General features: G+C 42.0%; 1 protein-coding gene across 4 annotated transcripts in view; it reads right to left on the bottom strand.

Moving 5' to 3' along the window:
* DCLK1 (doublecortin like kinase 1) overlaps positions 1 to 24,156 on the bottom strand; it is a gene marked incomplete at both ends in the record, with an annotated part of 337,256 nt that overhangs the window by 5,144 nt on the left and 307,956 nt on the right. For 2 of the 4 annotated variants that reach the window (XM_080799562.1, XM_080799563.1), the window contains 2 exons: positions 7,953 to 8,026; positions 13,412 to 13,525. In XM_080799562.1, the coding sequence (XP_080655688.1) occupies positions 7,953 to 8,026; positions 13,412 to 13,525 (188 nt within the window). The remainder of the gene's footprint in view (positions 1 to 7,952; positions 8,027 to 13,411; positions 13,526 to 24,156) is intronic. The other 2 variants (XM_080799560.1, XM_080799561.1) reach the window with 1 other exon arrangement.

Raw genomic sequence — 24,156 nt, 5'->3', positions numbered from 1 at the left:
TATATACATATATATGTATATATATATATATTTTTTTTCCAACTGATCATTTTTATTTCCCCTTACAAAAGCATTCCAAACATCATTTCTCCTCTGAAGTGCTGCCTTACAAATTTAGATTCTGGGCTCTTTCAATCTTTTCTGAAAGTCTGCTGTCCTCTTTATCAATTACCAAAATTCCCAGTATCAAGAAAATGAGGTCTCTTCTTCCTACTGCCTATCTCGATGTTCCACTAAAACCTAAGACTTCCTAACAGATTTATTATTCTATTAGTTTATTTCGCTCATGGTTTGTAGGTTTGTTAGAGCCGACATGAATGGACTTGCAACAGAATTCCCGAGTGTTTCCTCAGTAAGTTATCACTTTGTTAAGAACTCGCTAGAGAATCTGAAACCTGCATTATCACATTTTGGTGCTAATTACCACAGGTTAGAGGTGAGCAAGAAATCTCTTGAGATTTTGGAGTTGACCAGTAGGAACCAGATATGTAGCTCTAATCTAGTTACATAAAATACGTACCCAATAAGGACGACTATCCTGTGTACTGAGTTACAGCTAAATAATTGTGTACTGGGGGATCCTGGAAAACAGTACGAAGAGTCGACCAAATAAAATGGTAAGGAGGAACTAATATAAACCTGTCCTACACAGAAGAAACTGTATATCCCTACCTGAGACTGTAAGCCCTTGGTTCTCACAGTGTCCTTAGGAGCTGTAGACCAAGTGTGAAAACTGAGGAACGGTAAAATCATGCCGGTTACTTTGGCAACGCAGGTGGCTGCACACGCAATAGTTGGAGAAATTAATTAATTAATTAATTAAGAGAAATTAATAACCAATAATAGTTGGAGAAATTAATTAATTAAGAGAAATTAATAACCATCAGGTTTTGGTGCCTGCCGTGATAACAGGCACGCAGAATGAAAGACAGCCCTTGCCTGATACTGAGGAAATATATTCCGACAATAGAGACATCTAATGAAATCGGTCAGTGGCCTCTTGTATTACCATGAAACGATACTATCCTCCACAGAGTACTCAGATATTTTAAATCTTTATCTCTGACGTTACATTTGGAAATCAGCATAAATATGGAGGACGTATCCATCTACGTATCTATGCGATGTTGAAGGGGAAAAACAGAGCATGCGGGAGGAAAGTCAGGAATGAATCAAGAATATGAACGAGAACATCAGCTTGGTTTCTGCCTGTCGGCAACACCTCCATGTCTGCTGCGTTTGTCTCGTCTGGTTGGCGTTGGCTTAATCCCCTTGGAAGCAGCAGTAGGGGTAAGTCAGGAGAACTAGCTTTTTGTCCTAGCTCAGCTGATGATGTGTCCTTGGACATGTTTCTCAAGCACACTGAGCCCAGTTCCCTGGTCCGTAGATTAAAGGGGAAGTACAGTGCGTGATCCCTAGGGAAACTTTCACCTCCAAAATACTATGAATATGCTTAATATCGCCATCAGTCTACATAATGGATTACATTCCTCTCTTGGCAAACAATAGGCCTTGCAGTCTGTGGATCAAAAATAATTCTGTTCTGCAACGTACGTGCAGGGCTTGCAAGAGATGCACCTCATTTAGGTTGTGAGGCAATGCCTTCTGTCATGGCCGTAATTATTGCCTTTAAGTAACTGCATTTTTCTGAGGCAAACGTTGACTGCTTTTCCATTTTTGCTTTTCTTAATTTATTGCTGGCCATCACAAGTAGTCGTCATTTCATTAATAAAAGAACATTACTGCGCATTTTGCCTTTTAGCCCATCCATTATTCATACCACCAAGGAGACGGAACTGAGGATACAGCTGTTGGGGCATTAATCTAGGGAACCCATCCCTTGCTCGCCCTCACTCTGTAAGGACTGAGTTACGAGTTGCTTGCCACTCTGGAAATGTTTTGCCTGCTAGCAAAATTAAACTGCCAAATCAATTGAGATATCCACCCTCCTCATTTTATTTGGCTTACTTTCATGCTTGTTATGATTCTGTTTTGTTTCGCCTTAATACCCTTTTGGGGCCACGCCAGGAACTGCACCATATCTGGACATTATGACATGGTATTTCCCTGAAGTGAAGATTGTTAAAATGGCAGAAGGACATCTCGTGGAATGAAACCTAGTCAGCTTCTAAGCTACTTTCTAGGTGTGACTCTCTTAAAGGTTATTCCTTACTTTCCGGGACGGAGTGGCCCCCATGGTTCTCCACCATCTTCTTAAACACAGGCTCCTCCTGCTGCTCTGTTCTTAATAGAATCCCAAATTGTTCTTGCTCTCTACAATGGGTTTCTGATGGCCTCCCCCCAGAGGGTTAAAATTAGAGCCATTTACTGAGCTCTGCCTTCTAGAGGACAAAATTCATGTGCTTCCTCTGCCCTACAGACCTTGATTTTTTTCATAATGGAAGCTAAACCGAGCTGCCATCTTGGTTTTCCTTCATCATCCTAGTAAACTAAAGCACAACCACAACCATAACTAATCTGATGGAAATCTATGAAAATTTAGAATTTACTAAGGCAGGTAAGATATGGATAATTCCTTTTTTACAAAAACAACTTCTTAGCTTTACTGAAAGTCTTACTTCCAAGTTGCTATAAGTGGAATACTGTCCTAGAGCATGTCCGATGTAATTTGATTGTCCACACTTTAATTTACTCCAAATCCTTAAAAACCATGTTTATTCTCAAAAACACGTTTATCCTCAAAATTAAGGTTCTTCTATATTAATGGTCCCTTGATTATACAGTTTAACTGTTTATTCATTAATTTAACAGATATCTATTGAGGGCGTCCTATGTGCCAGGCATTCCAGTAAATGGTAGAGATAAAGATTTCAACAAGCCCACCAGACGGTACCTTTTAACTTGGAAACATTTTCTCCCTAGAATAGGAGTCAAAAATTTTTTTCTGGGAAGGCAAAATAGTTAATACTCTAGCCTTTGCAGGACATACAATTCTTCAACCCAACTGCTCAACTCTGCCACTGTCTGGGAAAAACAGCCTTAGGCAATTCATAAATGAATGAGTGTGGCTGTGTCCCCATAAAACTTTCTTCACAAAAACAGGCAGCGGCTCGACTTGGCCCATTGACTACAGTCTCCGCCCTAGAAGGTTACATTTAAAACTTATACTTTCCTAGGATTTTTGGAAGAGACTACCTTAAGTAAAATTAATGCCATAAATCCTCATGAATCCTGTTAAGTTACTCAGCAGTTTCTCCCAATCAGAGCATCAAAAAGTACATGTTCTTCAAGTTTCATCACAAATGCTTCTAACTGCAGCAAGATCCGCTTTCTCAGGAAAATCTGTCTGCTGTGTGGAGTGGCTGGTTTTCTCATGGAAGTGAGGGAGACCCTGTGAGGGAAGCCACCTTTTCTGAGTGCCTCCTTTGGGCTGGGGTCTGTGAAAGCACGTTGGCACAGGCAGCTCATTTAATCCTCACCACAGATTTGGGAGGTCAGTAATACGCTTCTCATGCATATAGATGGGGAAAGGGAGAATCAGAGAAAACCATGTAACTTGCCTAAGGTCACATGATGGGAAGAACCACGGGCTTCCTGGACAGGAACCTGGGCTTCCTGACAGCAAAGTCACCTACTCTCCTCACGCTGCGCTGCCAATCTTGGCCCTACTTCATTTCACTTCACTTTTCAAGTCTTTCTGGTTTCTTTAAGTATCATGTGGCTGACACGGATTCGAGAATCGTCTAACTTCAGCAGGTCGACATTTACACTCTTTCTGGATAAATAACAGTCTGTCAATACTTATGATTAAGTTCTTCATGACTACCCTTTCCTACATGCATACACCTAATAAAATCTGTAATATATCAGTGGCCATCACTGGGGAACGTTTGGAGTCAAAGCATGGCATGAATAAATACACAGATGAGGGCAGATTTTTTTTTCTTTAAATCAAGAAGAGGAAAAGAGATTCCTAAGCTAGGTCAAAAATAAATAGGATACCACCAAATTTCTAATCAATACCGAATCATCGAGGATGTCAGGAGAGGTATAAAATCTCACTTCATTTCAGAGCCAATCAGTAGGTCTTGGAATGCCATGGCCACTGCTCATTTCAGTAACAAGAAAGTGACATTTTTAAAAGACAGAGAGATGCGGCTGGCATCCTCTCTTAAGGATGGAACTCTCCAACAGTGAGCCACCTGTTCGACTTAGGGAAATGACACGGACGTCTCACTCTCCCCATGCTTCTCTCAATACCATTCGTGGAACGGCAGGGCAAGGCATTGCCCATCTTTTGAGCCCCTTGGCTTCACTTTTCAACGTCAAGGCTGCAAACCCATACCTCGTACTTGCCTGATCCTTTTCTCTGTAATCACAGTTTGGGTGGGTTCTGAAGTTTAAATCTCTGCCTTCTCTAAGTGTTACACTCTGTTACAGAGGGAGTCTCGGGTTGGGCGTGGAGTTGGGTGGTTAATCCCTTGCTGGAGCCGGGGCATCTGCTTGTCCTTCTGGCACTGCTCTGACGCTCACCGGGGAGCGCTTTCTCAATGGCGGAGCAAGGCCAAGGCAACGTGCCGTGAAACAACCCACAAGGCATGCAACTGGCTGTGGGCGTTTGGCTGCTGGCTGAGGCTGGCCTGGGAGCCCTCCTGACACCACGCTGGGGTTCCTCCCTGGCTTTCGTGGGAACTCTTCTTTCAAACCCGCACCAAGCAAGATGCATTTAACTGACCCCATTCCTTTTAACAGCCGAGCATGACAGCGTTTAATAGCCTTGCAAAGACTGTGCACGGCTGCTACCGCTCTGCCTCATTACTCACTGTTTCAGGACGGTGCTTGAATCCAATATGCACATTTTAGTCACGTCAGGCCTGGGAACTCAACCACCCTTTTGTCCTAGCTCACCTCCGCGTTTTATCTCATTTAGCATTTTTAGCTTCTGTCTTGTTTTGATATTTGTTTTATTTAATTGGGTTACCCCGTTCTGGCCGCTGTAGAAGATGCAGGATTCTTCTCCATGTGCTGTTGGCCACAACACCTGCCACAGTGACACCTTCACTAGAGAGAGGCACAAAATATGTGTGACCACAGCCCCTTTGGATCAGGACGCCTCTTCAGGATGGGGGTGAGGGGAATGTAATGAGATGTAAATGTTTTCCAGCTGCTTGCAGGAAGGCCATGAGGGAGCGGAATGGCCCAGGCAGCTCATTCCTGGGGCAGGGTCCCCTCTGGACTCAAGGTGACAGGAGCAAGGTCTCCTGGAAAAACAGGCCAAGCACGGTGCTGCTCCCTTGGCTACAGCTTGGAAGCAGCAGCTCTCTGTCCAGAGGCAAGAGAACGAAGGAGAAAGAGGAAAATGGATACCCGCCATTTCTCCACCATCGCCGAAAAGCCTATTAAGAGGGACATGACAATTCTGGGCACCCCGAAGAGATGCTTTTTCCAGTCTATGCCCTGATGTGAGCTGCTTTACAAAAAGGAACCAGGACTCCCATGTGTTCTGCTCAGAGTAGTGAAAACAGCCATGAGCACTTGTAAACACAATTGGGAGCGGGGATGTTTGCCTGTAATGATTGTTTATGTTGGAAGTTGGCTGCCACCGTGGCTAGACAAATGCTCCCACTTCCGTGGAGATAAAAGGCAAGCATTTGCAATCAGTGAGGAGAGTGTGTTCGTTCTGAGGCTAAATGGCATTATAAAACTTCCTAATTAAGCATATATGCCGATGAGTTTTTAGCATTGTTTCTCCAATTTAACTTTACATACTGGGTGTGCTGTTTACTACAGCATTAACTATAAACATTGTTGTTACTGCCCCCAGCTGGAAAACAGAGCAGTTTATGTGTGGAAGAAAAAAGAGATTATCTCCCATCTGCTCCTGCCCATTATTCAGGGATGTGTCATTTTGTCTGCTGATGGGAACCATCACTAGGATCTTAGTCAAATGGCCTTTTTATACTCGGCTACATTTATTAATTATTGTGTTTACTTGGCATTTTGCTCCCACTCTGACTCCCTCACATTTAACAACATCATTTTCTAGCGTTTTCTTTTTGAAATTCGATATTTGTATGTGCCATTTTTATTATACAAACATGCACAACTGTAATTAGACATAGCTGATGCATATTTTTAGTTGTAGATCAACTTTACTCATATGTATTTGGCTACTGTGCCTGAGGTTAGGAGGCATACAATTAAAAAAATAAGGGCAGAGCATGGTGTGATTCGATTTATATAAAGTACACAACCAGGCAAAGCTAATTAATGTGGATAGAGTCCTGGTCCGGGTCAGTGTTTACCCTTGGGGCTATGTGACCCTCCCGGGAGGGCCCTGATGTGGGGGGTGGGGATCTCTGGAGGCGCTAGAAAGGCTCTGTGCCCAATCTGGGTCCCGTTTTTGAGAATCCACTGGAACGTGCATTTGTGGTATCTGCGCCCTTCTGAATGCAGATGATCTCTCAGTAAAAACCAAAGTCAGAGGGACCCTTTTCTATGTTAAGACGTCAAGAAGAGTCAGCATAAAGGCAAATCGTGATTAATCCCCACCCCGAAAGGTTAAAATAAAACAAAGTTCTTGCTATACCTATAAAGTTATTTTACTTAAGAAAAAGGTTGTGTTGCAACTCTGGTATGCTGATCAATCTAGAAGATACAAACAGGCTCTGTGTAAAACTGAGGGCGAAACATTTCATTTATGTTTAGGTGTTTTCTTGCTTTAAACAGATTGGAAAATTATCACGGTTTTAGTATACTGGATGGTTTGTCAACGTGTGCCCTTTACTGCTTCCTTAAGTCCTTTGTTTTGAGTGTTGAAATAAAAATCAGGAATAATTAATTGGGGGTTAAAATTATATATTATGTGTGTGTGTGTGTGTGTGTGTGTGTGTGTATACACACACATATATAAACACACGCACATATATATTTCTCTTTCTGTAAAATTTAGTAGTCTAATCCGGGAAAAAAACATCAGGTAGCCACTACATTACTGCACGTGGGCTCCATCATTCGGGGGAAACAAATACAAAAACCACGGGAGTCTTTCTTAGCAAACACAAAGATGTGGAGCTTTACCAGGAGATCATTTCAGAAACATTAACATGGAGGAGAAAAGTTCCCTGGGACTTCTCATAGTAAAATTTTCAAATCATCAGAAACCATCCTGCCTGTGGATAACTTAAAGAGACACAAACAATGCCCCTTGAAGGAAATGCCAGGGCAGTTGACTAGAATAGAAAATGATTGGGATAGAATTCTGAACCCAGTTAAAAAAAAAAAAAATCAATACCTCCCATACACAGTCCCTTTTGCTTCTGCAGATAAGCCAGCTAAGTAATCTGACAGTTACAAAATATTGAAAAATAAATTCATGCAATAGCTAGTACATAAAGGGATTTCCAGGGGGAGAGAGGGAACAATAAAACGAAAACAAAACAAAACAAGAAGGTGGAGAATTTGAAAACACAAGCTTACCAACACACACAATGCATTCTATAGCTCATTGTACTTGGAGGAGCTTCTACTGCTAACGTGTAAATGCATTGTTTCATCCATCTAGTAAGGTCAAGGTCGGGCTTGATGACTTTAAAATGACAGTATATACTTCTATAGAACGCACACTGAGGCGCCATTGTTCTTCCATTTGTTACAGGACAGAAGAGCACCAGAAATCATGGTTTTAATTAGCAACATCAGGAAAAGGCTTTGGCATTAATGCTAAATATACTGTCCTTTTAACTGTAAGGAAAATTAATACTGAGCATGTGCAATGGAAAGAAAGCTGGCAAATGTCAGTGTGAATAATGGGTGAAAAAAAGGAATGAGGGGGTGTGGCATCTCAATCAAGATTAAAATGAAACCGATAAAGCAGCATATGGACTGGATAACAAATCAAAAGCATGTTTATCCACTGAAGGAACTGGTTAATGGAGACTGCCAGCACGTTGCCATGGAAACACTGACTGTTGAGCTGCACCATCTCATACCTTATCCAATACATTCCTGGTTGTTGGTAGTAGTCCAAAGACCCTGATCTCTTGATGGTAAACCCGTGGTCCAGCTGAGCAGAGAGAAATGGGGGCAACTCAGTGGATCGACATTGTGCTAGAGAATTACGACTCCAGACCAAGCCGTTCTTCACCGACTATACACTGAGATACAGTCACCATGCCTCTTTTGCAGGGTGACTAGCTAATAGCCTAAAATCTGCACATTGAAAATAAAAAGGCAAGAAAAGGCACTAATCCCTCATGAATATCTTGGAGGCCAATTTGTTAGAATAGATCTAATTTGTCAGACAAGGTTTTGAATGCACATTTAATAATGTCCTCTCAATTTCAAAAGATATAAACACCTCTTCATATGCCATAGAATGGAAAATGCATTACAATTAAATAAAGTACTGAAATCCGTTTTAGCCACCTAAGAGAAAGCAGATTGGACTCCCTCCTCCCCATCTCACCCCATCAGGCTTAAATCAGAGGGCTTCATGCATATGAAATAAAAGATGAAAAGGACCCTCACAAGTCACAACAGTTTGGATTTCTTTAAGAATTAATCTTCAAAAGCAGAGCTACTCTTAAAGGTGAATCTTAATTACATTCCTGGGCTAAAAAGATATAATATAAAACAGTCAGTAACTTTTCTCTCTGAAAATATAGAAAAGAAAAGGAACAAGAGTTTTCACTGCATATTAAAAATGCGTATGTTATTAAGCGCTTATGATCCACAAAAGGTACGGTAAATAGAAGACAGGGTAAGTTCTCAAAGTTGTTCATCCTGGAATGAGATGTCAGCCTTTGGCTACCTAGGAATGAAAGATTCAATCCCCCAATCGGAAAACAGTCATCATGCTGTAGGCCCACTCCCCCATCCCACCCAGGACAGGATGCACCTTGCACGCTTTTCTTCCGAGAGACGCTCATGAGTGCTTTCAAGTGTGGTAACGGTGCCATGCCCATAGTCTCTACTTCTGAATTCACAAAGGCATTGCAAAAAATGCGGGGGCACCAGGCATTCGAACTAAAAACTGCTTGGAAGGTTTGGTGTTCCGATTATAATAAACTAGGCTATCCCAGTGTTCACGGAAGAGCAATGTGAGATTTTAATCCTTAAAAAAAAAAAGAGTGCATTTCATTTCATTTAGGGAAAAAAAAAATCCAAGTCCCCTTGCGGTTAGGGAGTCCTATATGAAATCCCACGCTTCTATTTCAGTTCAGAGTTGGCCACTTGGTAACTAGTCCTCTGTTGCCATCTACAGGCAAAGTGTCCCATAACAAGGACACACGGGAATGTGCTAGTGCCACTGGCTCTCTGGGTAAACTCAGCTTCCCAGAATCACTGTTGTTTGCACACTGATTAGTATGGATTTGTTCAATTAGACGGAAATGCTCCATTTGCATGAGCAAAATGCAAAAGAAGAACTTTAAAGCATTAGGAAAATTATCGGTTAAAATAATAAACAGAATTAAATGAGGAAAAATAAATTGGAACTGACATCTTAGTCATCGGTTCTTCATCAAGCTGAGCAAATCTAATAATGCCTCCCTCCCTTCCTCAGCTCCCAAGAAGTCCACCGTTAAAATGTCATCTCTAATTCCATTTTATGTCTATAAATTGCATTTTAATAACCTTTTGTTTCCCTTTCTCTGTTCCGGGGTGTGTGTGTGTGTGTGTATGTGTGTGTGTGTGTTAATCCCCCAACTACTGGGGAAGGTAGTAAAGGGACAAAGGAGTCTTTCTGAGAGGCAGTGTTGCAGTTTCAAGGACGGCAATGGGTTTCCCCCTAATCACATTCCCTGACCTCAATGTCAGAACACCCTTTCTCCTTTGAGAAGGGCTGGATGATCCCAGCCAGCCTCCAGCTGGTAATTACTCTCCTGGTCAACTTGAGGACCTCTTGCAACCTTAATATAAAGTTATCACTTGTCCTTTCTTTGGTCTTAATGATGGAGGGGGTGGAGAGCAGAGAAGGAAAAAATGACAACAGGAACAGAAAACACTGAGGTTCAGAACCATGAGTGCACGCTAAACTATGCTCATGTCGTAATTTACATCTGTGACTGGATTCTGTTTGTTATGACAGTATCCTCTTTTTCCTTTGTCACTCTAGGAAAGAAAAGGTGCCCTGAATTCCTTTATAAGCATTGCTCATCTCCAGTGGGTAGTTAGATTTCTAACTGAGGAAGGAGAAGTGCCAGTTACAGACTAATGATTTAACTGTTCATTTCCTGAAAACACAAGGTGATGGACACTAAATTCTAAAATAGTAGAATTTTTCATTTTAAAGGGTGTATGTAATTTCCAAGCAATCAGTCCCATAGAGGCAGTTTAAAATAAAATACATTATCTTATAGCCTCTGGGGAGAGCATACATGCCCGTGGGACAAAATTCTGAATGAAATTTATGCTGCAATCAGTTTTTTTCTGTATCAATAGAAGCCATTACAAAATTATATTAATTATAGGAATTTTCACATAGGTGAATTAATAATTATATTGCATTATTAAATTGCCAAATGGTGTGGACAGAATGCACCATTTATGAAGACTCCTCCTCCGACCTACCGCTTATATTCTGCCTTACAGCAGAATATCATTCTTTTGCAGATAAAGCTTAGTTTGAATTGGAATACAGTTGACTCTTGAACAATGAGAGGGTTAGGGATGCTGACCCCCAGCACAGTCGGAAATCTATGTATAAATTTTGACCCCCGAAAACTTAACTACTAGGAGCCTATTGCTAACCAGAGGAAGCTTTACTGATAACATAAACAGTCGATTAACACATATTTTGGATATGTATTACAAACTGTATAAATAAAGTAAGCTGGAGAAAAGAACATGTCATTAAGAAAATCATAAGAGAAAACACACTTAGAGTCCTGTATTTATTTATTTTTTAAAAGTCCACGTCTAAGTGGACCCGCACAGTGCAAACCTGTGCTGTTCAAGGGTCAACTGTATTATTCAATGCCAGGGCTCCTTTCTCTTGTGGTGGTCCCCTGAGACTTACTCTTTGCCCCGTAAGAATGGGAAAACTGCTGTGGAGTATCAGCTGACTTACCCAAGGCTATTCTGGAAGTTAATCACAAAGGCAGCCAAACTGGCCAACTTCTGATCCCCAGCTCCTCCCTGCCACTGGCGACCTCTCCCAGGTTCTAATGGAGGGTGTGGACATTTATGAGAGAAAAGCATTCTGGAGAGGGTGCATGGCAGGCCAGAGTCTCCCGAAACAACCCCTGAAATTTACAGTTGTGCTCTTTCATGCTTGAAACACTAACAATACTAATTAACATGTGAATCGTGCTTTACAGTAGACAAGGCATTTTTCCAGGTATTTCCCCAAATAGTTAATTATTTTGAGTCTGAGTTAAGTTGACACTTTTTTTTTACATTTGTAGTGAATAAAGAAGATTCAATACACACATAACTAATGCGTAATCAGGCCTACACCGTCCATTTTGCAATTTATAAGTATACTGCTAGTTTTTACAGTTTCCATGGGAACATGTTAGTGATGAACGGAGGAACGGATATGGAATTGTATTCAAAATGGTCCAATCATGATAGTTAGGGGGGAAAATCCATAGACCTTGATCTTTAAATACTAGTTGGAGTTTTTTGGAGATCTACTTAGATAAAGTTTTAATAAGCCACGTGGATTAGGTTTTGGAATTTATCCCAGTTTGATTAAAGTAGGATTTCTCCTCAAATCTGTGTTGTCTATCCCTGGGAAAATTGCCCTGAATTTCCTGCCCTTAGTCATTATAAGACTCCCAGAATACTGTGAACAAACCATTACTGAGCAACCAAGGCAAACTTAACCAGAGACTAATTAAAATAAGAGACCAAGAAAGACAGAAACAAAAACAAAATGACAGAAGTGGAAAAGCACCCTTCTCACAGCCGTAAGCCCTCAGTGGGAGCAGGAAACCAGTCCTTTTCATGGACAAGCGTGCTGGCAGTCCATTCCAAAAGCAAATTGTGGAATCGAACGTTTTGGAATAGACTTATATCTTGAATGAATGATGAAAACAGAGTATAGAAGGTCTGATTTCGTTGAGAATTGCCATGAGATTATTACTTCCCCAAATTACTGACTGAATATTAGCTGAGAACAAAGAACGCTGACATCTAGAAGGACATGAAGGACAATGTACTTCTACACTGAATTTCCTCAGAACAAACTAGAGAGAGAGGGAAGGAAGAACGACTTTCAATTTTAAACCCTCAGCAGCACTGAGGAGCATCCGAAAGTCTACATTCGACTTAACACCATGAGTGGGCTCAGGAGCCGGTTACTCACTCGTAACTCCGAACACGGAATGCAAACAGTACCGGAAAGTGTATGCGTACATTTGTGCCACCTGCAAAGTCTGGAGACTCCTACCAAATAGTAACCCAGCTCCAGAATGGATTGGATCGAATATGTCACCTAGTTACCTTTCGTTTATCTGGAGCTCTTGTACAACCAAGAAAGAAAAAGAGGAAGGGAATAAAACACCCGAAAAAGTGGTAAAACATTCAGTATTGCTCCTGAGCATGAGATACTGTTTCGTAGCGTATATACTTTTTAAAATGCGACATTGCAGTATCGAAGTTCTTTGTCGAGAAAAGAAAAAGAGCCCAAGTGATTTCACATGGAATATGCTGTTCAAATTTACATACTCTGAAAAAAGGAAATTATTAAAATCTCAAGTAATCTGGGACTTGAATATATTTACTCTAGAATATGACACCAGGAAGTATGAGGTTTCATTATTTCTCTGCCCAATTTAATCTTTGCCTAGAGCTGCTATCAAATTGCATATAGTGTATGTCTACATGTATAGAACAGGAAAAAAAAAATCCTTGTGCAGCCACATCAATAAAATGGTAAATGGTCAAAGACTTCCGACTTTAAAAACAGAAATTTCTAAGGAGCAAGACACCGTTTTTTCTTTGGGTGTTCGCAGCAGCTCAGTCTCACTGAAAATCTTACTGTGTAAGCCTTCTGCTAATGTCTTGGCTTTCATTTGGGTCTTTGCACAAACAAAGATCTATAGTGTTCCAATCTCTCTCTGCAGTGTCGTCTCTCTTGGCTTCCCTCTCCCTCCAGGTCCTGGCAAAAGGACACTAGGAACTCTTTTTCTCCGAGCCCCAAAGTTTGCATTGGCACAGAGTCCACTGTGGGGGAGGTTTTCGGCTTTAAAAAATAAATCATGAGATTAATATATACTGCGAGACACCCTGGAGGTGTTGGATAATGAGATGACTCCTAGGGAAATGTTCGGCAAAAACACATCATATATAGAAGCCCCAAACCTCCCCCAGCGCATTCAGTGGTCGAGCTGTCTAAAGAAATGACCCATTCTGCTGTCTCTGGGTGGAATCTCCTGAGTAATGCCTGTCTCTTAGGTGGATGGCTTTTAAAAAGTCATAGGTGGATATTTCAGATGCTTACTGCTATGACAGAAACTCCAGCTGCCGTGCTGTTCGGCTTGGGGCCTGTGTTGAAATGCTTCTTTATCTTTCCAGCTACTGACAGCTGATGTTCATTTTCGGGGAGGCCGTCATCCTGGAAAAAAAAAAGAAAGAAAGAAAGAAAAAGGAAAAGAAAGAAAGAAAGAAATGAAAAAAAAGAGGAGAAAAAGGGGGGGAAATGAGATAAATGGAAAATGAGGCCGAGGTCTTCTAGTACCAAGTGGGAATCTTGGAATTCCTAAGATCTCAGAAATAAAGGAACCAGTGTCTTCTCATTAAATATCGTTGTTGGAAGTAGGGCTCTGAGGTCTCGTGCATTTCCACATCTGCCCTAAAATTAATTTGCTGCATCCTCTGACTCCCAGAGTTCTGTCCCTAAATAAAAGTTGTTATTTCTGTGTTTGGTTTCTAATAAAATTGATTTCAGCCAGGGCTCTCTAGGGACATATACCAAAGGGCAAGTTAAATCTGAAAAACCAAAAGAAAAAAAAATCAATGTAAACATCCTTTTTTTTTTTCCTGAACCAAGAGTTTTATCCTCTTAGCCCATCATTCAGGCCCCAACACGAGGAAACTGACAGTCCTGGGCTCATGCAAGCGCCGGTAAATAAACTCGGGCTGGTTCCACAGGTCCTCAATCGACCGTTCTATCATTCCAGACAACCTTCCAGGCAAACAGTTCCTCCCTAAGTTTCCAATCCTCCTTACTGCCCTCAAATCATCTGTTATTTTGACGTACTTCACATTGAGGCTCATTTTAACGAAGGCTTCTGCTCTCCGCCGGCACCATCTATGATGGAGGCTGGACAGATTGCTCCCCTCTGCTAAATACTGTGAGGACAACAATAACCAGAGCCGTAAGTACGAGCCGCCACACCACCTCATGGTGGAAAGGCTGCCCAACCCCGAAGACAGAAACTGCGTTCTGTTCGCTACAGACCCCTCGGCTCTTTGCACGGTGCTTGGCAGACGAGACGGTAGATGCTTAAGACATATTTGCAGAATAAATAAATGAAGGGATAATAAAGTGTTTGTTACTATCTGTTAAAACCAAAATTCCTGGCAAGACTTCAATGCCATTCATCATTTTCCTTCTCTTTTTTCCTTTCCATCATTTTGCATGTTATTTCTTGGCTCCACCCAGGAAAATAAATGGCTGCGTCCCTAGCATAACATGCTCGCTCTGCTACGTAACCTAGCCTTCCCTTCTCTCAGCATTTGCCTATTCATGCCTTCAGGCGCTGTGAATGGCGTTCTACAGTGGACCAGGAGCTGCAGGAAGTGGTGGGGAGAGACGGTGAGCAAAAAGAGGCATGGGCTTTGCTCTTTTTTTTTTTTTTTTAAAGATTTTATTTATTTATTTGACAGAGAGAGATCACAAGCAGGCAGAGAGGCAGGCGGGGGGGGGGGGGAGGTAGAGAGCCCAATGCGGGGCTCGATCCCAGGACCCTGAGACCATGACCTGAGCCCAAGGCAGAGGCTTTAACCCACTGAGCCACCCAGGTGCCCCGTGGGCTTTGCTCTTATGGACCCTGTGGCCTCTCTTTTTCTTCAAAACATGGATCCAAATCACCTGTTCCAAAATATTTTTCCCCCCAAAAGCATAATTCATTAGAATGGTTCTTCTGTAAACTCCTAATGGTTTTTCATTATATGTATTTGCACTCTTTACATTCTCAGTGTTAAGTGATTTCATATATATATAACATATACATAAATGTATAGAGAGAGTTTAGGGATACACACACACACACACACACACACACACATACACACACACACGATATATCAACTCTGAACTCCTGCTCTTTTGTATTACATCTTCCACATTTTCTGTAATGTTTAATATAAGCCCTTGGCTCAGCGCCCTGCTCACAGTGGATACTGAACTTGTGATATTCTTGGACTGATTTGTTAATGGCTAGAAGAAGGAACCATTATTAGGCTTATTAAGTCACATCTGAAATCAAATCTGGAAGACGGATGCTTTCCAGGGATTGCAGAGTGATTTCAAAATTTTTAAAAAATCTGTATTGTGAAAAGAGTCAGAAATAAAGTGAAGCTCAATTAGGGTAACAGTGGGATAATACTTGGGGAGGGAATAGAAAGAGACATAAGAAGTACTTATTCCGTCCCGGGCTATGCCGAGGATGGCAGCGGATGGTAGAAAAATGGTCTCTGCCCACCAGAACCTTGCGGGCTAACTGAGAGACAAAGTATGCACACACAAGGTCAAATAATAAAGCCGATCAGCAATTTAAGAAAGAGCTGTCGCAAGGCTTGGAGCCTCGTGGCGGAGCTACAAACACGGAAGGACTTCAGAGGAGAGGACTTATTTTCAGTTGTGAACAGAGCGGACCTGAGGAGGACTATGGGATCCAGCCTGGTCCTCAAGGAGGAGGAGCCAAGGAGGCTTAGAGACGACAGAACCGCTGTTCTGGTGCACAGATGCAAGTGGGAAACCTCAGGGCCTGTTTGCCAAACAGTGAGTTAACTAGTTTAGCTGTAGTTAAGAGTATGTGAGAGGATGATGATGGAGAAAGCTGGGAAAAACAACAACAATAACAACAACAAAACAGGAAAAGACTGGCCACAAAGGACTACCAGAAAGATCCAGAAAGAGAAGCCTTAGTCTCCATTAGGGATAAAAACAATGCTTTTTCATAAGCAGGGTGTAAGCAGAAGTGTAGAGGACTACCTACCCTTAACTCACGAAGAATTGGAATTACGCGATCCAGAGCTTTAAACCCAAGGGTGAAATGTTTTTTTAATGGTGGACGAAACAACAGGCCGTTGGAACCTAAGTCAGAATTTTGGAAGCACTGAAACACTGGACGAGGGGTGAAATGATGGCCTTTACTGAGTCTTCCAAATACTAGTATCATGTATCTGGCACAGGTTGGGGCTCTGTCTGGGGACAAGGGAGCAGCCCGAGACCGGGGTTCCCCGTTGGGCCTCACCCCCAAGATTATACCTGTATGTGTAATCATTTCTTAATAGACTTCTAGGCTAGCTTAGGCGGTGATTTGTATGAGGTTTAGATCATCAACAAACGTGAAAAACATCATCGGGAAATAGGTCGAAGGAAGGTTTTTCTCTTTAGGACAATACTACTTTCAGTATATTTGCTGTCTTGGGATCAGAAGCTGCTGGAAAGGAAGAGCTGGAAGACAAGAGAAGGGCTAATCCAAGTGAGGGGCAGGGAGGGAAGGGAGATGAAGCCGTTTGCCCTGGGGAGGTGCAGGTTTCACTGAGGCCATGAAGTAAGGAGGGAAAGGGGGAGGCCCGAATTTGAAGGTGGAGGGGGGCAAAGATAAAAGAGAAAGGCAGGGAGAGGAAGGCAACACAGGAGTTAACCGCTGTGTGGTCCCGGGCAAGTGATTTACACGTACAAGCCCCTGACGTCTCAGATGATCCTCTATGATGATATGCATTATTAGGACAATTTTGAAGATGAGCAGCACACGGAGGCCCAGCAAAGTTAAGTTAATTTTCTCAAGGTCACACAGCTAGGAAGTGGTTGAGTCAGGACTGAAGCAGATCCGAAAGTATCCTTTCCACAGCCCCACAGGGCATCCACTCAGAGCACTCATTCAGAGCATCGGTTACAGAAGGGCTCCCTAAGAGTTAAATTGTAGGATTTGAGGAGTCGTCTTTCCCATGATGAAAGTGGCACGATGGTAAGGAGAAAGAAGGATCGAATTAGAGACTGAAAAAAACCAGAGACTATCTGGACAGGCCTCAGTGGAGCCCGGGAAGCGTTTGCATGGTGGTCAGTAAACAGGAGGCTGAGCGCTTCAGGCGGCCCAGAGGAATGCAGGTGACTTTGAGGTCAAGGAGAGACTGGGTGTCTGAAGAATCCGAAATGTGGCAATGTGACCTACGCTGGCCTGGCTCTCGAATCCTCCGTGGAGCAGGCAGCACCAGAAGGCCTGGCTAACCCTGGATGACATGAAGTTGCACTGGGTCACAGTGTGGTACTATGAGCCACGCAGGCTATGATGACCAGGCTCGGTGCAAACAGAGAGAGAATAAATAGAAGAGACTCTGTAGGAACAGCCCCGTCCTGACTTACTGAGAGCAGTTCCTCCCCTGCTGCACGGTCCCACCATCGCCTCACTTCCCCACCAGTGCTGCCATCCCAGCCAGAACTTTCCTCTACCTGGCTTTTCTTCCCCCTGCCAGTTCCTGAGCTAAGAGTCTGCTTCCTCACCACCTTCAGAATGGACTTTGTTATTATTTCCCAGCTCTGTCCTGGTCCTGATCTCCTGTCAAGACTCTTAGCAACTCTTTTAGATATTGGGTCCTGAGGGTTCAGACCTCCAGCTTTAAATTCTAGTGAAGGTTTTAGCTTCCCTTGGGTTATTAGTTCATGTTGAAGCAATGAAAGTCTTGAAACAACCCTCGCAAGTTGTCAGAGATGCTTCTGACTTCATAAATCTTAAAATATTTCGGGTTTTTTTTCCCCCCAATGAAATAAGGTGTGTCAGAGAAGGTAGAGAGGGTGTGCGTGCATGGGCACGGGTACATGCACACACACACACACACACACACACACACACACACAACCCTCACAGCAACTAAAAGTCTGCAGAGCTTCTATATCAATTTTGAAGGCTTTGAGCATAATTGGATTAAAGACATAAACAACTGGCTTTGCAGGGACCTAATCTATACCTGAAGCATACAGATGGATGATGGAGATTTAGCTAACTTACTGTCTTGCATCAATAAAATAAATAGGGCCATTAAAAACATACATTTTTATATATACATCTTTATCACCGTTATTCTGAATAGATTGTGTGCCAAAAATGTGCTATGAATTTTCTAAACGTGACAAACCTGGCAGTATGTTACAAATAGTTATAGTATTATTACCATACGTTCTGGTATGTAGTTTCTGGGAGTAGTTTCTGAAGTTTGACATGGGCTGGTTGTGGTTTGAGGTTAGTGGTTTTTGATTTAGAAATTCCCATCTACCACTTGGCAGAGCATTGCAACTGACAAGAACGAAATTAGTTTGCAAAATGGAAAATGAACTCTCACAGCTGTCTGTAGGAGACCTAGCCTCCTGGTCTCCATTTCTGCAGCGGATGTTGGGGAGCAGCTGTGGGGAGGGGTGTGGGGGCTTGGATGTGAAGTCACTCAGTGCAGTGAATTCCCCTCTTTCCTCAGGGAAACCATTCCAGGGGTCACGCTTTAGAAAACCCTCCTTCCCTCATGGATTTTTGTTTTCGACTCATGGATCTCATTTGCAGTCAATTCATTGCCGGACTCCATTGTTAGTAATATCTGTGAATTTATGAGAAGTATGGTAGTCTTGAGACGTTTACTACCAGACTATCCTGATCTAGTTTTAAATAATCTCTCAGGCAGATCAGAGTACTCTTGAATGGCGGCTCCATCTTGCATCCCAGGGTTTGGCCTCTTGACTTGCTAACCATCTCCAGCTGCACGGCACCCAGCACCTCTGACTCGGTTCAGCTGGGGCCGGGGCATCCTCTCCGTCTACACCTCACACCACACTGGAGGAGAAAATGTGAAGTAAATCGAGATCTAGCTTGGAGAAGGGAGAGGGTAAGATGCCCAAATGGAAAGTGGATTTCCATGTCATTGTTTCTAATTTATGACTATAAATAGCTGGTTTTATTTATTATTACGGTATCACTGGGGGCTCTCTTAATTTCTAATTCTGCCAGCACAAGATGAATGCATATAAATTTTTGTGTGGGGAGAGCTGCTTTTAGTTAGCACGGAGTATGTCTGTAGATTATCCAGCCTCTTATTTTTTTCTTCTTCTTCTTCTTCCTCTCTTTATTCTTTTTGAATATCTTGGCTTAGTAGTTTGTTTGTTTGTTTATTTATTTATTTATAGTACTATCTTTTTTAAAAGAGTGGGTAGGTGAGACAAATGAAGAAAAATAAAATTTAAAGGCCTGGAAGTCTTGAATTGGCTAAATACCTACACTAGGCTTATTTAAACCCATTCTTTCCACTAGGACAGAGGTTCTCAAACTCGGTTTCACCGTAATAATCACCTGGGAGCTCTTAAAATTCCTGCCGCCTGCTCAGATGCCAGGCCAGAATTAAATCAGAAGCTCTAGAGGCAAATCCAGGCATCAGACCTTGTGCTAGAAACTCCACTGAGCTTTATGCCAGAGACTTCTCTAAGGCTGTTTCCTCATCAATAAAACCAGGAAAATAACTGGAGGTAAAACATAAACCCACAGAATTACAGCATTGAGATGGACCTTTACCCTAGAATAACATGGGATAAAGTAGGTTAACACTTTGAAAACAAAAATGCAATAATAGTAATATATCTGGATTATTACAATGGTGATAATTTAATCCTATTTTTAAATGAGAATTTGGGGAGGGCATGTCAATTATGGTTAGAAACTTCTCACTAACCTCTGATTTTTATCAACAAATTATCATCTCAGGGAAAGTGACCCAACCTTCACCCCAATCCCTGGAATGATCAAGATGTATTAATACTTACTTCAGTCTCCTATGTGCCTAAAGTCTGTGGTGCCCCACTAGATGAGTGCTAAGGTAAATCAGCTTAAGCCAGGACAATCCCTGTTGATATTCTGTAGTCACAGTAAAGGAAACATCCGTGACACTAAAGAAGACAACAGAGCCGATAATGTACACATTATGTACATGGAGCTGAGGGTACACTAATGGAATTTGGGGGCTAGGATGAGAAGGTTCTCCTTCTTAATCAAATTTCTCTTATGCCAACATCCATCACAATTTGCATTTCATCAGCACATAGCAACAGATGACAGAGTTGTTGCCTCTCTCAGACCCAAATTCCCCAAATATTTATCAAGTACCTATACAGTACTAGTGCTTAAAGACTGTCCTCTCAGACCCATCAAATATATATTCCTTTCTCCATCCTCATAATAACCTAAGAGACTGATTCTATTATCTTCAGTTCACAGACACAAAAATGGGTTCAAAGGAGTGAAATGACTGTCCCAAGGTTACAACAGGAGGGTGAGCTGCTGCTCCTTCTGGAAGCCCACGTTCCACTCCTAGACACCTGGCTGCACACTGATGCTCCCTTTGTTCAGCTGGTTTGTTAGAACAATCCACCAAGATGCCTTGAGGACTCATGACTCTTCCAATAACAGAGCAGAGGAGTGCCTGGGTGGCTCAGTTGGTTAAGCGACTGCCTTCGGTTCAGGTCATGATTTCGGAGTCCTGGGATCGAGTCCCGCATCGGGCTCCCTGCTCAGCAGGGAGTCTGCTTCTCCCTCTGACCCTCTCTTCCCTCTCATTCTCTCTCACTCTCTCTCAAGTAAATCTTAAAATCTTAAAACAAACGAACAAAACACAGCAGCAGCCCAGAACACCAAGGAGCACAGTGGGATTCCCAGCCAGGATGAATGAAAAAATGAGCCTAGAATGAGGTTAAAACAAGTGACTCTGGCTGACTAGATTTTCTGATTCTACTTCTGATTCTGTTTCATAAGAGACTGCCTTTTCAATTCCAAGGGCAGCAAGTGAAAAGGTCACTGTATAAGCAACAGAGAAAATTAGGACAAATGAGAGTACAGGAAATGCTTTCTGACGATTTCCTCAGGGCTCAGATAATTATTATTACCTCTTCCCCCCAAGGTAGACTTCTCTGCGGTGATCAGATATAATTTGATAGCCAAATGCAAAATGTCTTGTTAAATGGACTTCCGTTTAAATGCCTAATCTATTTATTTTGATTGCTTGGTTGTTCATTTGTTGCACTTGGAGATCTTGACAAATGCTAAATGCTGGTTGTGAAAGCTTATATATGGTTTTTCATTTATGTTTTGAGACAATAATCGTTTTTTCTGATTTAGTTACTATAAATACAATTTCAAAAGTTAAGCAATCATTTCATACATTTCAGGGTTTTTTAGTTTGTTTTTTTTTTTAAAGTTTCTGCTAACATCAATATTTTTCTCCCTCAGAATCTAAGGTCTATTAGAATGATATAAAGGGTACTTTTTAGTTTTAAATCTCCTAGATAATTCCTTAAATGTTATCCTCGCTTTTAAGAAATGTCTTTAGGAAAAAAAAAAAAAAGGCATGTCTTTAGGGAATCTGAGAGGGAAAACTAAAATGACAGCAGAAGTCCTGTTTTAGAGGGAGTGGTGGACCCTAATTACCAGCAAAGTGGGACCATGTGTAAAAATGTGTACAAAGCAGGCTGAGAAGGCAGAAAGTTATGCTGAGACATGTACATGCTGCTTTAGGAAAAGGAGCAACCTAGTTTTTCAAAGGTATAGCCGAAAGTCTTCCTAATTTTTTTTCTTTGTCCCATGGAATTGGGATATATATGGATATAGGCTCATTTGGTTTGGAATCAGGGTAAGGCTGTTTCTAATTGCATTCTGGTCCCCTTGAATATATAGACAAATTTGCTCACATCCACAAAGTTATCTTAAAACAAATACGTATATCCTGCCGGAGATCCTCTGCTGGACACCTATTTCCCGGCCTCCTTCAGGATGGGGCTGTGGCATCTCCTTCTCTAGGAAATCCTTTATAGCACCGCTCTCCCCACCAGAGGCTGGCTGGGGTAGCCTTCCCCAACTCCCAACCCCCCACCCCCGTTGTCCTGTGACTGTCTGGTTGAACCAGAGCTTCTAGAGGGTGGGCCTGCCAGGCAGTGGTCCTCTGAAGAAAATGTATTTAAAGGGGCACCTGGGTGGCTCAGTTGGTTAAGTGTCTGTCTTCAGCTCACGTCGTGATCCCAGGGTCCTGGGATCAAGTCCTGAATTGGGCTCCCTGCTCAGCGGGGAGCCTGCTTCTCCCTCCTCCTCCACTCCCCCTGCTTGTACTCTCTCTCTCTCTCTCACACACAAACAAATTTATAAAATCTTCAAAAAAAGAAAATGCATTTAAAAATCTAAAATGGCTATTTGCAGTCTGCGAAATCTCTTTCCTCAGTGGCTCTTTGTGAGCCTTCAAAGGCCATGTTTCAGATTCAGATTTTCTGGCTTATTCTGTGTGATCATAGTCCCACCGTTATTACCGCTATCATGCAATTTGACAATTTGTAGATCATGGGCTTTTAATTAGCATGTAGATCAATCAGAATCAACTGCTTCCACCAAGAAAGGCAGCAGCTGGCCTGTGCCTCTTCCTCTCTGCAAATCTAAGGGAAAGGTGCCATGACCTAGGTAAGTTCCTTTGAAGATGCTGCTAACTTGTATGAACAATCATTATAATGATATGATGCATACATGCATTCTTTTCCAATATTCATGGTACTTTCATGTATAACAAAGGATGGGTAGGTATAATGTGGTACACAGGACTTGAAAGCAAATAGGCTTGGAGTGAGGAGACCTGGCTGCAAATTTTGGCTCAATCATAAATTTTGCTACTTCGGGCAAGTCACTTACCATAGCCTTAGTCTCCATATCTGTAAAATGCATACAGTAATACCCACTCTGCCTATCCTGCAGGTTCATTATTAGGCTTACCTGAGATGCTTCCTAACTTTGCCCACTTCATAGAAGAGGATAAATTTTGTTTAGCATCCTGGGGTAAATGCAAAGGTTTTGAGGTTGGAGGTGATCACTTCTAGATTCTAGCTGCCCTGCCTGACTATCCCAAGGGATAAGGGGATTGATAGCTTTATACATTTGTATACTAATTGGGAAGTTCTGCTCTACAAAAATATTTAAAACAAACCTTAGATGGGTGTCTATACACACATTCAACATTTATAAATATTCTCCTCTGTTTTACTTCTCTACATATAAAATTCTGGATTAGAGCTGTCCTACAACCCAGCAATTGCACTACCGGGTATTTACCCCAAAGATACAAACACAGTGATCTGAAGGTGCACCTGCACCCCAATGTTTAGCACAAATGTCCACAATACCCAAACTACGAAAGAGCCCAGTTGTCCATCAACAGAGGAATAGATAAAGAAGATGTGGTGTATATATACAACGGAATATTACACAGCCATCAAAAAATGAAATCTTGGGGCGCCTGGGTGGTTCAGTGGGTCAAGCCTCTGCCTTCGGCTCAGGTCATGATCTCAGGGTCCTGGGATCAAGTCCCATATCGGGCTCTCTGCTCAGGGGGGAGCCTGCTTCCTTCTCTCTCTCTCTGCCTGCCTCTCTGCCTACTTGTGATCTCTCTCTGTCAAATAAATAAATAAAATCTTAAAAAAAAAAAAAGAAATCTTGCCATTTGCAATGATGTGGATGGAAGTAGAGGGTATTATGCTGAGCAAAATAAGTCAATCGGTGAAAGGCAATTATCATATGATCTCACTGAAACGTGGAATTTAAGATACAAGGCAAAGGATCATAGAGAAAGAGAGAAAAAAACGAAACAAGATGAAACCAGAGAGGGAGACAAACCAGAAGAGACTCTTAATCTCAGGAAACAAACTGAGGTTTGCTGGAGGGGAGGGAGTGGCTGGGTGATGGACACTGGGGAGGGTATGTGCTATATTGTGTAAGACTAACGAATCACAGACCTTACCCCTGAAGCAAATAATACATTATATGTTAATAATTAAAAAACAAGAACAAAAAATAAATGAAATAAAGTGCTAGAACCTCGGACCATGGCCATCACATGTCAGAACTTGAACAAGATCCTACATTCTTGTCACCTTGGATGTAGTTTGTCTCAACATTGTGCTTTCAATCATACTTTATCCTTAAAATTAGTGATTTGGGGAAAAAAAAACACTTA

Source organism: Martes martes (genome assembly GCF_963455335.1).
Source record: "Martes martes genome assembly, chromosome: 3".
NCBI lineage: Eukaryota > Metazoa > Chordata > Mammalia > Carnivora > Mustelidae > Martes > Martes martes.
This window is presented reverse-complemented; position numbering and strand designations above follow the sequence as displayed.